The following is a 15933-nucleotide window of genomic DNA, read 5'->3' as shown; positions in this document are numbered from 1 at the left end:
GCGTAAAAATAAAACTCAATAATTTATTACAAATAGAACCCTCCTGTAGCTATCATAAAGGTCAAAAAATAAAGCTCTTTGAATCAAAGAATGGAAAAGTAGTTGCCAGGGACACCAAGGGGTGATGGAGATGGAGAGCTACTAATCAATGGGCATAAAATTTCAGTCATGGAAAATTAATAAGTTCTGGAAATCTGCTCTACAATATTGCACCTTTAGTCAATAATAATGTATTATAAACTTAAAATTTTAAGACAGCTGATCTCATGTTAAGTGTTCTTACCACAAGAAAGGAAAAAAAAGAAAAAAGAAATGAAGCATTGTCAACACTCTAGAAAGTCCCTTCATGTGCCCACTTAATCATCTTTTTTCTCTAATCCCAACAGAAGTCACTATACTGAATTTTAATTTGCTAAGAGTTTTATCATGTTAAATCTTATCACAATTTTCTTATCAAGATGACCACATGTTTTAGTCTGGTAATATGGTAAATTACATAGATTTTTAAATGAAAGCCAACTTTTAATTTTTAGAATAAATTCAAATTACTGATTTTATGACATATTGTCCTAATATATTCCTGGGTTAAATTTGTAAATACTTTGCTTTAAATTGTTTTTATATAAATTCATGTGATTTTATTTTTTGTTACTACATACTTGGCAAGTTTGGTATTAAAGCATCACATTTTGGTTGGCATCAAGATTACACTGGCTTCATAAAAGAAGGGAAACAATTATTTGCATGTCCTTCAGAGAAACTTGCATATGCTACTTTTGTATGACATTTCTAGTTTTATATTAATCTAAACTCTTCAGGTAAATTATAAATTCCTTAAACCCAAGAATAATATCTAGGTTTTCTGTGTCCTTATTATTTAAACTTTTGCTTTGAATGCAGCAGGATTTCAACAAATAATCATTATTACCTTAACAAGGAATATAAAATCTGTCACCTATAAAAAATTAAATTCATATTATTAACCAGATGCATGAAAATTGTGATTTCCTTCCTTCATTTTTAGGACATCAGAAAGATCCTAGACTGTTAGGACTTGATCTCACCTTCAGGGTGTTCCTCATGTCTAAATACTGGTAAATTACATAATGTGGTATAATTACATTATACTATAGGCAATAGCCTGGCTTAGTAGATAAAACAACTATTTGGCAGGTTTTTTGTTTTTGTTTTTCTTTTCCTTTTTTTGTGCACTATAATTATAGATATTAATGGAATTCATTATTACATATTTATACATGTATACAATATAAAAATATTTTTTCAACATAGTTCTCGAAACACTGACCAGAGCAATTAGACAGGCGAAAGAAATTAAAGGCATAAAGATAGGAAAAGAGGAACTTAAATTAGCACTGTTTGCGGATGACATGATTCTATACCTAGCAGACCCAAAAGGTTCTACCCAGAAACTTCTAGAGCTAGTAAATGAATTCAGCAAAGTGGCAGGATATAAAATCAACACGCATAAATCAAAGGCATTCCTGTATATCAGTGACAAATCCACTGAAATGGAAATGAGGACAACCACCCCATTCACAATATCCTCAAAAAAAAAAAAATGAAATACTTGGGAATCAACCTAACAAAAGAGGTGAAGGACCTATACAATGAAAACTACAGAACACTAAAGAGAGAAATAGAAGAAGACCTTAGAAGATGGAAAGATATACCTTGTTCATGGATAGGCAGATCTAACATCATTAAAATGGCAATATTACCAAAAGTACTCTATAAGGTTTAATGCAATGCCAATCAAAATCCCAACGGTATTTCTCACAGAAATAGAAAAAGCAATAATGAAATTCATCTGGAAAAATAGGAGACCCAGATTAGCAAAAGTAATCCTAAGCAGGAAGAGTGAAACAGGCAGTATAGCGATACCAAATTTTAAACTATACTACAGAGCAATAGTAACAAAAACAGCATGGTACTGGTACCAAAACAGGCAGGTAGACCAACGGTACAGAATAGAGGACACAGAAACCAATCCACAAAATTACAACTACCTTATATTAGACAAAGGTGATAAAAGCATGCAATGGAGAAAGGATAGCATCTTCAACAAATGGTGCTAGGAGAATGGAAAGCCATATGCAACAAAATTAAATTGAATCCCTGTCTCTCACCATGCACAAAAGTTAACTCAAAATGGATTAAGGAGCTAGGAATCAAACCAGAAACTCTGCGTCTAATAGAAGAAAAAGTTGGCTCTAATCTCCATCTCGTGGGGTTGGGTTCCAAATTCCTCAATAGGACACCTATAGCACAAGAGTTAAAATCAAGAATCAACAAATGGGACTTACTTAAACTAAAAAGTTTTTTCTCAGCAAGAGAAACAATAAGAGAGGTAAATAGGGAGCCTACATCCTGGGAACAAATTTTTACCCCTCACACTTCAGATAGAGCCCTAATCTCCAGAGTATACAAAGAACTCAAAAAATTAAACAATAAGAAAACAAATAACCCAATCAACAAATGGGCCAAGGATCTGAACAGACACTTCTCAGAGAAAGATATACAATCAATCAACAAATACATGAAAAAATGCTCACCATCTCTAGAAATCAGAGATATGAAAATTAAAACCACTCTACGGTAGCATCTCACCCCAGTAAGAAAGGCAGCCATTATGAAGTCAAACAACAACAAGTGCTGGCGAGGATGTGGGGAAAAGGGTACACTTATACATTACTGGTGGGACTGCAAATTGGTGCGGCCAATTTGGAAATCAGTATGGAGATTCCTCAGAAAGCTAGGAATGGAACCACCATTTGACCCAGCTATTCCTCTTCTCGGACTATTCCCAAAAGACCTAAAACGTGCATACTACAGGGATACAGCGTCATCAATGTTCATAGCAGCACAATTCACAATAGCTAGACTGTGGAACCAACCTAGATGCCCTTCAATAGATGAATGGATAAAAAAAAATGTGGCATATATACACAATGGAATATTACTCAGCACTAAAAAATAACAAAATCATGGCATTTGCAGGGAAATGGATGGCATTAGAGCAGATTATGCTAAGTGAAGTCAGCCAATCCCTAAAAAAACAAATGCCAAATGTCTTCTTAGATATGGGGGGGGGTGACTCAAAACAGAGCAGGGAGGAAGAGCATGAGAAGAAGATTACCATCAAACAGGGAGGAGAGGTGGGAGGGAATGGGAGAGAGAGGGGAAACTGCACGGAAGATGGAAGGAGACCCGCGTTGTTATACAAAAACACATATAAGAGGATGTGAGGCGAAGGGGAGGAAAAAAAAATAAGAGAGAGAGAGAGAAATGAGTTACGGTAGATGGGGTAGAGGGAGGGGAGGGAAGGGGAGAAGAGGGGAGGGGATGGGGGATAGGAAGGGGATAGGAAGGGCAGCAGAATACAACAGACACTCTATAGCAGTATGTATAAACATGGCTGTATAATCAATGTGATCCTGCAATCTGTACACGTGGAAATAATAAGAATTCATACCCCATTTGAAACAAATGTATGATATATGATATGTCAAGATCAATGTAATGTTTTGAGCAACTAATAACTTTCTGATGTTTAAAAAAAACAGAAAAAAATATATATATATTTTGGTCAATTTTGTTCCCCACTATCTCCCCTTTCCCTCTCTTCCTATCACCTTCTGTCCTGGACCTCTATTCTACTGGTGTCTCTTCTATATTTTCGTGAGATACCCTCCACACCTTTTTTCTTTCCTTTTTTTATCTCTAGCTTCCACATATAAGATAAAACATATGACCCTTGACCTTCTGAGTTTAGTTTATTTCACTTAACATAATTGTCTCTAGTTCTATGCATTTCCCTGAAAATTACACAATTTTACTCTTCTTTATGACTGAATAAAATTCCAATGTATAACCATATTTTCTTTATCCATTCATCCATTGATGGAAACCTAGGGTGTGCTATAGTTTGGCTATTGTGAATTGTGCTGCTTAAACATGTGTATGTATCACTATAGTATGCTTAGAATGCTGACTTTAATTTGTTAGGACAAACACCAAGGGATGGTATAGCTGGGTGATATGGTGGTTCCTAGGCTCTCTAGTAACCTTCATACTGATTCCATAGTACTCATGGAATTATAAGCATGTGCCACCATGCCTGTCGAGTATTTATTATTGATATTCTTGATGGTCATAATTCTAACTGGAGTGAGATGAAATATTGTGTTTTCAATTTGCATTTCCTTAATTGCTAGAGATGTTGAACTTTTTTATGTATTTGTTGGTCATTTGTATTTCTTCTTTTGAGAAATATCTGCTTATTTCAGTTGCTCATTTATTGGTTGAATTATTTGGGATTTTGGTGGTTTTTTTAGTTCTTTAAATATTCTGGATATTAATCCTCTGTCAGAAGAGTAGCTAGCAAAGATTTTTTCCCCATTCTGTAGATTCTCACAATTTTATTTCCTCTGATGTGCAGAAGCTTTTTAATTTGATGCCATCCCATTCATTAATTTTTGTTATTATTTCCTGAACTTTAGGAGTTCTGTTGAGGAAGTAGTTGCCTGCACCTATATGTTGGAGTGTCAATTCTATATTTTCTATGGCATAAAAATAAAACTATTTTTGGATGAAATACATCTGAGCTAGAATTCAAACAACTCTGTTCCAAGTGATTTGTCTTGGTCATGTTATATTCTCTAGCCTCAGTGTATTTCTCTGAAAAAAATAAAATAATAATAAAATATGCTTTACAAAGCTACCATGGGAGAAATTACATCTTTTAAACATCTAGGTGACTAATAGGAGGGGAAAGAGCATTTTTTAGGGCACATAAATTCTAACACAGAACCTTAAATTCTAATACAGAACTTTTCAGTAGCAACCTCCAAGTTTTGTGTCTCTAAAACTGCAGCGCATACCTTAAATAGTCTCTAGCTGTTAACCTTTTCCTTTTGAGTTACTTTCTCCTCCACATCATAGTTTGACTTCTTACTTTTCCCACAACACTTATAAAAATTCATCTAGTTACAAAAACTTCACTGACTGCTAATTTATTTTCCTACCTTACCTATGGTCTTGGTAAACCCTTTCCATAAACTTTTCTAAAATCTCCTACAGGAAGGTCAGAGAACTGGAAGTATTAAGCCTATTTAACTGACTTACCCCTGTGAAATTAAAAGGAGTGTTAATCTCACTCTCATTTTAGAAACATAAATGAGGCGTAGGAAGGTCATCACAAGTTACAGATAAAAATGGCCACAAAGGAGAATAAGGTCTAGACAGTCTTTCATCATCATCCTTACACTATCAAATATCAGTCTGGGGTCAGTGTAGTATAACACTTGACCAAGATGGCTCCCAACATGCCTGTGAAATATAAATGTAGGGAAAGAGATGACAAGCAGTTCTGAATTTGGTAGGGGGATAACATGTCCTTGTATATTCATCATTTAGGTATTTTCAAGGCACACAATAAATGTAGTTGGTAAGGGCTATACATATGTGGTGCACTTAATATCACCTGCATTGTTCCAATTATTTTTTTAAATACTGAATAATATTCAACCTTATTGCTGGGTGCAAGTCAAAGTTTGGAGGCCTCAAAACACAGTGACCTGTTAATGATACAGATCTATAATCACAATAAAAATTCAAAACACAGCCAGACATACATATAAATTTGTAGCAATACTCATTTCATTTGAAACCACTCAGAAACAGATCCATCCTCCTCCAATCTGCTATTCCCTAATTCATCTTGTTTGCCTTAGTTTATGCTAAAGGTAAACATGTATTTAGCTTCGGAAAGGAAATGGAAAAAAAATAAAGGTGACCTAAACAATCTCTGCAGAGCAAGCCTTCTAATATGCAATCAGATAGCTTAGTCACATCACCCAAGTAAATCCAAATTACTCAAAATCTTTAAATAAATGATTCAGTCCCCAATCCTACCTATTTTTAAAAAAGAATACATCCAGAGATACCAATACCATCCACATAACTGAAAGAAATAAGATTCTCTTTTTATTGATAAAACTATGTGAATGGCTTTGTATTTATATTACTAACTTAAAATTTCAAATGTATCGAAACACAGGCCACCCAGGGCTAACACTAAAGCTCCCTGGGTTTTGTACCAGTGAGCACATGGCTTTAGTCCATGTTCAACACTTAATTAATAGATTCTTTTCAAAGATTGTATTCTGGATTTACCGTCTTCTCAGAGGCCGGCTGCTGCAGTTCATTAGCAGTCAACATCTGGCTGGAATGTTTTAAACTACTATTTTCCTTAGCTATAATATGGATGAAGTTTTTGTTATTTTAAGCAAACTTAAACAATGTCCTTGTATGGATTTCTAAAAATAATAATTAGTGACAGTGCAAATTGGTTTCTGATTTTTCTTATACCATGTAGTAAACTGCTATTAAAACATTCAAATTATACTCTAAATCTTTGGGTAATTGTTAAATTCTTTTTATTTTATAAAGTAGATGTTATATTTTATTTTATAATGTAGATATGTCCTTAGTTTTTAAGTACAAGGTCTCATTCTCAAAGTTAACAATATTTCACTTAAATGCAGCTGTATACAAAGAAAAAACATAGCCTTAAAGTTTCTCAAGAAATTGGCCATTATAAACTCAGGAAAGTGAAAACTTGAACTTATTTGGCACAGAACATTGAACATTCCATGTATTCGGCTTCTCAACCTCAGAGGGCCCCAGCACAGTATGGATTTCAACTTCAAAAAACTCCTTTGAAAAGAGTATCAACTCTTGTCTATACAACTAATTTGCCCTTGAAATTAAGTTAACCAAATCTGTTCAGGGACTTAAGCAACTAGAAACCCTCCCTAAGTTTTTAAAAGGAATTTCATGAAGCTGCATAAGAATTTCTAGGCCTCAGCTGACACATATTTCTAAGTCTGGCTCAGAGAACTATTATAACACAAACGTGGGTTCCCTCTGCCTGAAATGTCCCGGGGTCCCTCCCAGAGCTTTAAGTCAAGACACAGCCTTCTTTTCCTTTAAAATGTTCTTAGAACTTACTACTTACTTGAAATCTTCAGTTTAACTCCACCAAGGAGCCAATATTTTAGCCCTATTCCCCACTTACATATAAAATCCTTCACACTTTATATAAATTGTTGCCCAATTAATAATCTTATTAACATTTTACCATGCACATTTAAGTTCCAAAAAAACATTGACAATTTCTTTATTTTTATTCTTTCTTTAATATAGTTTCTTTCCTTGTCAGTATAGGGTACAAGTAGTATGGTACTCCTACGAGAAATAACTAGTATAAGTCACATCTTGCTATCTGTAGCTCAGAGCCCTCCAATGGCTATTACATTTAAAACAAAAGGCAAAGACTACAACATGGCCTCTGACCACCTCTCTCAGCTCACTTCCCACCACTGTGTCTCACTCCCTTTACCCCAGCACCCCAGTTACAGGGGCCTCTGCTATTCCTGGAACAGAAGGAACTTATTTTAACCTTAGGCTTTTGCACTTGCTATTTCCTCTGCCTCCCTTCTCGGCTCACTCCCTCAGGTCTCTGTTCAAATGTTCTCTCCTTGGATACCTCATTGTACTGCCACACTCAAGTGAAGGTTGTATACTCAATACATATTCTGGTTTATTCAGAATCACATGAATTGTGTTTTGGTAAATTGCTCAAGATATCTACACATGTACTGTCCCCTTACCCTACTGTTTCTGGCTGGTCATTCAACTTTCATCAACCAAGGTAATAAAGGGTTTCTCCTTAGGCTTTACTATGGGAGATACAGTTCAACCCTATACTCTTCTATTATACTTCCCAGATCTCCCAAAGTGGGTCTTCCGAACATCATTTGCTCAGCCCACCATATCATTAATTCAATGTACACCCCACCTCATCCCAGCAGGGGAAGGAATTTGTTGATTGAAGCCAGCCTAACACACCTTAGTAACGAAGACTAGCTGTTAGCTGCAACCTGTTTCGCAGGTCAGCCAGCTACTTCCAAGATCCTTAGGAGGAACTTCTTCCTTCTTTCTTGGGTTTCAAGTACAACTCCAAGAACAGGTAAAAACTGAACAAAAGTCTAGAACAACCTGAATCCAGGGTTAACAAAATATACAAATACTTTGCAGAATACTCCAGCAACTAAAGTTTTCCTGACTTTTGATACTTAAATTTCAAAGAACATTCATATCATAGCAATAACTCTTTTTGAGAAAAAAAATGTACATTCACATGCTGAATCTTCAATACAGCAGTGTTTAAAAAAAACAGTAGGCAGAGTACTGGGATACTAGGAGTCAACAGAAAAAACAGATATTACTAAGTAAAGTAACTGCTTGTTAAAAGCTTATTGTTTGATGTTCAAGAAAATTAGTGTGTTTTTCGTTCAACTTCTCTGTTACTTACATAGAGAAAATTTTATTGTGTGTTTTTAACATTGTAGGAAACTAGAGGTTTTGAGTTGAGGAACAATGTGTTATACTTTTTGCTATTTAAAATAACAGTAAGTTGGGCTGGGGATGTGGCTCAAGCGGCAGCGCACTCGCCTGGCATGCATGTGGCCCAGGTTCGATCCTCAGCACCACATACAAACAAAGATGTTGTGTCCACCGAAAAACTAAAAAAAAATAAATAAATATTAAAAAATTCTCTCTCTCTCTCTCTTTAAAAAAAATAAATAAATAACAGTAAGTCTCTGCTTAATTATTTTATGCCGAGCACCTGGCTTTCAGAATGAACTACTGCCTTTAAATGGAAGATGCCTGTATTTTCTTGGAATTTTTCACCCCAAACCTATGAACAAGCTTCTCCCTAGTCCTTTCTGATTTGGTCATATTCCAACAGCTCATCTATTCCCAACCTCTAGTTTTGATTCATGAATCCCTTCTTCCCTCCTCATCTTCCAGTTCCCCTGACAGTGCTCATTCAGGATATCCACTGCCTCTTTTCATTCTGTTGATTTATCCTTTCTATCCTTTCTTTATTTTATTTTTTCCAAGGAGATAATATACATAATCTATAAGAATAGATGGAGCTAAAAGCCTTAAAACAACAATAAAAGCAGTCCCTAGTTCTGAACCTCTCATCCCTATCCCCAGTGTGATGCGCAGAGAGGCAAATATTTTCAACTTTTTGCTTTTGTTTCAAATTACCAAATAATCGAGTAAAACATTATTTCCTGGGATCCATTTTACACTTCATCTATTGCTTTCTTATTATGGTATGAGGATTTGAGCTATCTTAGAGCCACCCTTTCCCTACCAGTCCCAGCTTTCTAAACAAAGTGATGCCAAAAAATTTGTTTAAAACTTTATTCAGTGTGTTACTTACTGAAACTATTGTTCATAGATGAGCCAAACACTGGAAATTTATTGATTTTCTTTCTAGTACAAATGTTTTCCTATATTTAATAGTGGCTTATATACTTAGCATTATTTGTATATCTAGCTAAGCCTTCTCATACCCTATGATAGCTCTGTAAAAGCACCCTAATCCATTTCTCCACATGGTTGAATGTTTATTTATCAATTCTCTCTTTTTTAACTGATAAGATTTATCAGTTCCATTTCTTCCCCTCCCTCTTTTCATTTTAATCTGTGCTGTTTTCTAAACTGCTTGATGTTATGGGTATTGTGTTGGGATTTCCAGTGTTCGATAAATACCCATTTATTCTCTCCTGCATAGCATTTTCCATTTCCTTGTTTCAATATCATTTTCTTTCTTGGTTTTCTCTCTGATTATGGTACATTATGTCCCTCACAACTTTCAGAATTTGCATGTTGAAAATGTTTTGTATATCCTCACATTTGATTCGTTCATTTAAACAGATATTCTAGGCTAAAATTCATTGATATTTTAAAGACATTACTCTGTTGCCTTCTTCCAAAGCTGTATCTGAGAAATTAATTTTCATTCCTGATCCATTGATTGTGATCTCTTTCCTTTCTTTTCTTTTGCCTTCTCAATAAACTTACGGTGTGTTTTCTATTAACACTTGAGTTTCCAAATTCAAAATTCCCAGAGGATATGCTTTGGTTTAGTCTTTTTCATTTATTATGCAAATATCCAATGGGCCCTTTCAATCTGAGGAGTCACATTTTCACTTTGGAGACATACTATTTTTAAAAAAATAATAATAATTTTCTAATGGCTGTTTCATCTGTTTCTCCTTACTAACTGGAGATTTTCTGAGACTGATCCATAAAATCTGTTTTTCTCTCCTATTGTCCATCTCTTTTTTCCCTACTTTAACAGATCTTCCAATCCTTATGTTTTGGGTGTCATATTTGTAATATCCAAAAGTTCCATCTCATTGTTCTTTTATTTTTTTAATTATACTTTTTTTGAGGATTTAACATTTCATTTTATCTCTATGAGGACATTTTGTCTTCTTTGAAGCATTCTTCTGCTCTCAGCATTGTCTGTTTCCTTTGAATTCCTGCTTTTTCTTTGTTTCTTCATTTTGTTCATTTGTTTAATTTTGGAAGATTTCTTCCAAAATCTGATTAATCTTTGCTGCCCTATCATATTTAAGAAGGACTCACTAAGGGGCTGGAGCTGGGGCTCATCGGTGGAGCACTTGCCTCACATGTGTGAGGCACTGGGTTCGATCCTCAACACCACATAAAAATAAATAAGTAAAATAAAGGTATTGTGTCCAACTACAACTAAAAAATAAATATTAAAAAAAAGACTCACTAAACAGCTGATGTAGAAGCTTTGAAAAATGGGCTTCTAACGGGGATCACAGAGTAGCTGGAGAATTTTTATGGTGAGGGAAGGGGGTGGCAGTCACCAAATGTCAGTATCTAGACCAAATGTCAGGTTTTTCTATGGGATAGCTCCATTTCTTCTAAGAAGGATACTCTAACAATCCTGGTGGGATGTAGGGTGGTAAGACTGCCAGTGTGCTGGAGCTAAACAGAGGAAGGAAATTCCTCTGTTCAGATGTGTCATGTCCTACAATCCCCTATGTATTGTCTTGCCTTTCTTAGTGTTCAGAGTTCCCAAGAGCAGAAGATCTCTGGGCATTTCTACAGAGATTCCTGCATATATAGAAGAAATGGTCCCAGGTAGGAAAGGACTTTGAGGGTCTACTAATCCTCAAAAAGACTTTCAAATAAAAACCACTCACCAAATTACCCTCCTTTCTTCCTACTCCTTCCAGAGAGCTGTGGGATGAGTCAGCTACTTCCATCTATATCTCCTTCCACAGGCACTTGGCTTTGACCTTTCTCCATCCTGCCAAGTCATGCACCATTCTTCCATCCACTTTCCATCTTTGTGGTTAAGGGCTATTTATGTCTCCTTGTTTTATCAAAGACAGAGTTTATACTCCCTTTTCTTTATTTTCCCTATTGCTTGCGGATGACTTTTTAGAAAAAAAAAAAAAAAGATTGAATAAAAGACAGAAAGGAAGAATAAATAAGACTATTTTGCCATCTTGAAGCCAGAAATCTCTAGTCCTTTTTCGTAACTATTTTATCACCCCATTCTCTTTTCTACCAATATCATTCTGGTTCATAATTCTGGCTTCTGGATCACAGTGTGGCTAAACATTTTGTTAGGCTGATTTCAGACATCTGACAGTTTATTGATGAATTAACAATTTCCACATCTACTTATCATATTTCATGTGCAGTAGTTGCTATCTGCAACTAAATGAGGTCCACTCAATATAAAATAATTGAGAGGGCATTAGTCATCAGTCTCCTGTAGGACTCAGTATACATGTCAAACACGCATATTATTCTGTTTGTTCCCCTGCCCCTCCATTCTTATACTTCTCTTTACCCCAGGAGGCTGACTTCTATGAACAACTCCTTCACCCATTTCCATTTATTGCCATTTCCATCCATGTCACTCTTTTTTCCCCTGCCTTGCTGGCAAAATGTAGAGAGAGATTATTCCGGAGCCTCAGCTCTTAAACTTTAATGGCTTCCAGCTTCACAAGGAAACCCTACCTAGTTGGTTCCCTTGATCTTTAATAAATAATTACTTTATTAAACTCTCTTCAGTTATACCCAATGTGCCATTTGTTTCCTGCTGGGACACTAACTGATACATCAATAAAAAAGAAGATTTGGGGCTGGGGTTGTGACTCAGTGATAGAGCGCTTGCCTAGCATGCACGAGGCACTGGGTTTGATCCTCAGCACCACATAAATGTAAAATAAAGATATTGTGTCCACCTAAAACTAAAAATAAAAGAAAGAAGATATTATACTAGTTCATCTCTAAAATTCCTTGAGTCCTTATGCTCTATGATTTTTACAATTCACATATACAATTGGCACTTAATTAAAGACTCTAAGAAAATTACAGGCTTCCTTTTGATCAAGATTCTGTCTCACTCCAGGATTTAAAAAAAAGAGCTCTCCATAAAATTATGCTCAGCCCATAGAAAATATTAGTATTGTTAGTACAACTTAAACTAGCAGGGAAAGCCAGGATATACATACCATTCCCTTTATGTTGTAGGCATTTTAGTTACAAATTCCAATAAAAATATATTTGCTATTTTTTGCTTGGAAAACAGAGACAGTCAGAATTAATTCCAAGAGTTCAAGTGTTTATTTATCTTTTTTTTTTCTTTTGCATTAGACATTCATATTATCAAGAGTCAGAAAAATGCAAAAAAAAAATTAGTTTCACCAATTCTCCCATTAAAAAAGTGAATTCCTTAACTTCAAATCTCTCTCCAGATATCAAATTATCTCTTTCCATGAATAGCCAGGAATTTTTGATCCAACAAACTTTTCCACTTTCTTACCTCTCATAGACCCTTCAACCCATTCCTGTCTTAAACTGTTCTTGCCATGGTTTTATTCAACTTCTTTGTTGCTATATTAAATGACTACTTCTCAGGCCTGTCTTGCTTAACCTCTTGACAGCAGTGGACAACATTGCCTTTCATTTCATGAAACATTCTCTTCCTTGTCTTTGCTGTTGGTTCACCTTTCTGGTTTTCCTACTTCTTAGATTTCTTCAGTGAACATCTCTTCTTCTGCCCATCTCTTACATGTTCATGCTTATTGGGGTTCTGTCCTAGCCTCCCTTATCCTTCCATCTATACTCCACCACTGGATGTTCTCATCCCCTCCAATGGCTTCAAAAGTCAATTGTATATTTAATAGTTCTTAAATTGATCATCTCAGGTCCAGATCTCCCTTCCTCAACTTCAGAGTTTGTTTGTTTGTTTGTTTGTTTTTGCGGTTCTGTGGTTTTAACCCAGGGCCTTGAACATGTAGACAATGCTCTACCTTGGAGCTACATCCCCAGCACTCCACAGATTTGTTTTCATTAACTAAATACTTTAAAACTCCATTAGTATGCACAAAAGATTCCTCACACTCCATGTTTCAGCTTCCCCTCTAAGCTAATTTCCATCTATATTCCTTATTCCAATGAATCACACCAAGTCAGAAACCTGAACCTAATCCTTGATTCTTTGCTTTCCCTATCCCCATACCCAGTGACCAAATCCTACTGATTCTGTCCAAGATATACCTTGATTCTATTATCCAATTCTCTCCATTCTCACTACCATTATCCCAAACCAAATCACCTCCCTACTGTTAATATTGTTAGCCTCAAATCCAGACTTTATAACATGGCTAGCATGATTTTTTAAAACATAGATGCAATTATGTTACCCTCTTCCTAAAACCCTGCAGTGGTTTCCTACTACTTTCAAGATGAAACCCTCAACATGGTTTACAAAGCCCAGTATCTTATCTCAAAACCAGTACCCAATTACCATATGCTCCAGCCATAATGAGTCCCTTTTAGTTCCTCCAACAAGCCATGAACATTCTTACTCTAGATAATTTACATTATTTTCCCTCAACCTAATAAATGCTTATCTAATGTTATCAGTGTTATACCATCAGTATTTCTTGACTAGCATCTACAATTCCTTGAATGCTTGATACCTTAGCTTTGATCCTGTTCTCTCTAGGTCTGGGTTAGATTTGCTTCCATAGCATGCTAATTATCCACTTATCACATTCTATTATAATTACCTATTTACTTGTCTTTTTTAGATAATTAGTATGATAAGGGTAAAGATTATGCCTATTACATCTCCAATGCTTTGAATGTTACATAATACAAAGTGGCCACTAAAAATGATTGAATAATGAACAAACCAACTATCAGATTAAAAGTTGTACCCAGGAAGGCATATTTTACATAGATACTTCCTTTCCCTCCCTTTCTCCTCATAAAACAAATACAAAGTAAGCTATCCTTTCCCCCAATAAACCATTACTTACAAAGGTATAATAATGGATATCTACACATAAAAATTGAATAGAATTCTGAATCTTTGCTTTCTCCTTCATGTCTCCTTGTGTGCCTATATATAAAATTTTCAAACTGAAAGTTTAAACATGCTTTAAAGAAACTAAGCTGTGGTTGACTTTCTCTTGATCTGCCTGATGCCCAATCTGTTCCCAAATCATCTGTAAACTTGATAGTTTATACATGGAATAAAAAGAACTTATAAGAACACTTTATTTGAACCAGAACACCAAGTGTTAATTAAAGCTGAGCACACCTGCTCTGAACTGAAAAGTCAGAGATTTATGTGAACTTATAAAGTTAAGGCTTTCTGACCTCTTGTAGGATTTATATTTCCTTTAAATAAGCATTTCCCCTTTGAAATGCAATTTTTTAAGTTTATTTCAGTGACTAACCTACTCACATAAACAAATACGCTGCTCACTTCCTTTATTACCTATTCTTTACCCTTTTTACCCACTGCTTGTCAAATATTTAATTTAAAGTTTTGGGTGAAAATAAGCAGGCCCAACCATGAGGACTAGAATTTCTTGTTCTAAATTAACTTGTTAATGAGGTAACCTTTAAAAAAAAAATCCTTGCATTCAAAACCATATTTAATCAAGAGTATTTTAATACAGTAATTCATAGACCTGGTCACTCAGTTTGGAAAATATCAGTTACCTTATAGTGTTTTATCACAGGCAAGACTTCTTAGGCTGCAGTGTTTATCCACATATGTAGTCCTTTCAAGTAAGACAAAAGTTTTTCAATCAAGGAAGACATGCTGATTTTGAGATTTGGATGCTAATGCCATAAAAGAGGATTCTGTGAGGTTTACTATGAAAGGCAGTTACCTTAGATAGGTTCATTCCCAGCACTGTAAGTGTCACTAAGCCAGCACAACAGACCAAAGCACTAGAGCTGGAGAGGCCAGAACTTGGTGGGATATTTCCATCTACCAGGCAGTTCATTCCAGTCAGGTTACTAAGACCAAAGTGTTCCTAGAAATATAAGGAAAAATAGCAATAGTAGTTTCATAGTTGAATTCAATGAGTATCAAAATCTTCTTTCAAAAGTTTACCAATAAGGGCTGGGGCTGGGACTCAGTGGTAGAGTCCTCGCCTAGCATGCAGGAGGCACTGGGTTCGATCCTCAGCACCACATAGAAATAAAATAAAGATATTGTGTGTCCACCTAAAACTAAAAATTAAATATTTTTTTAAAAGTTTATCAACAAATTTACTATCACATTTGTAGAAACTAGTTATATGATTCAAAGTAGTGGAGACTACACATGATAATTTGATTTAATGGCTCTTGCCCTTAGACTAAGGTCATCTGAAGATTATTTTTTCCTTTTTTCATCAAAAAGCTACTGATTCATTTCCTGAAATTGCCATGAATGTTCTTTTTCTTGACTATTGATTTGAACAAATATGGAAAAAATACAAAAAGTAGTTATAATTAAGCTTACCAAAAACAAGAAATACACAATCATTAGCACACATCATCAGCACTGTTATTATAAACATGCCTACACAGTGGCATGTTTCCATAGAGTATCTTGCTTCGAAAGCCATCTGAAGAAAAAGAGCTCCAAACTTTCTCAGTACTATCTTACTTATTTAAAAAAAAAAAAAAAAACCTAAGCACCAG

General features: G+C 35.2%; 1 protein-coding gene across 5 annotated transcripts in view; it reads right to left on the bottom strand.

Annotated features, from left to right (window-relative positions):
- Positions 1–15933, bottom strand: part of Galk2 (galactokinase 2) — a 133709-nt gene that overhangs the window by 69646 nt on the left and 48130 nt on the right. For 4 of the 5 annotated variants that reach the window (XM_071608237.1, XM_027924909.2, XM_027924915.2 and 1 more), the window contains one exon: positions 15132–15278. The exons of the other annotated variant lie outside the window; for it this stretch is intronic. In XM_071608237.1, coding sequence (XP_071464338.1) covers positions 15132–15278 — 147 coding nt within the window. The remainder of the gene's footprint in view (positions 1–15131; positions 15279–15933) is intronic. 5 annotated transcript variants of the gene reach the window in all.

This window comes from Marmota flaviventris, chromosome 2 (assembly GCF_047511675.1).
Source record: "Marmota flaviventris isolate mMarFla1 chromosome 2, mMarFla1.hap1, whole genome shotgun sequence".
In the NCBI taxonomy this organism is placed as follows: Eukaryota; Metazoa; Chordata; class Mammalia; order Rodentia; family Sciuridae; genus Marmota; species Marmota flaviventris.
This window is presented reverse-complemented; position numbering and strand designations above follow the sequence as displayed.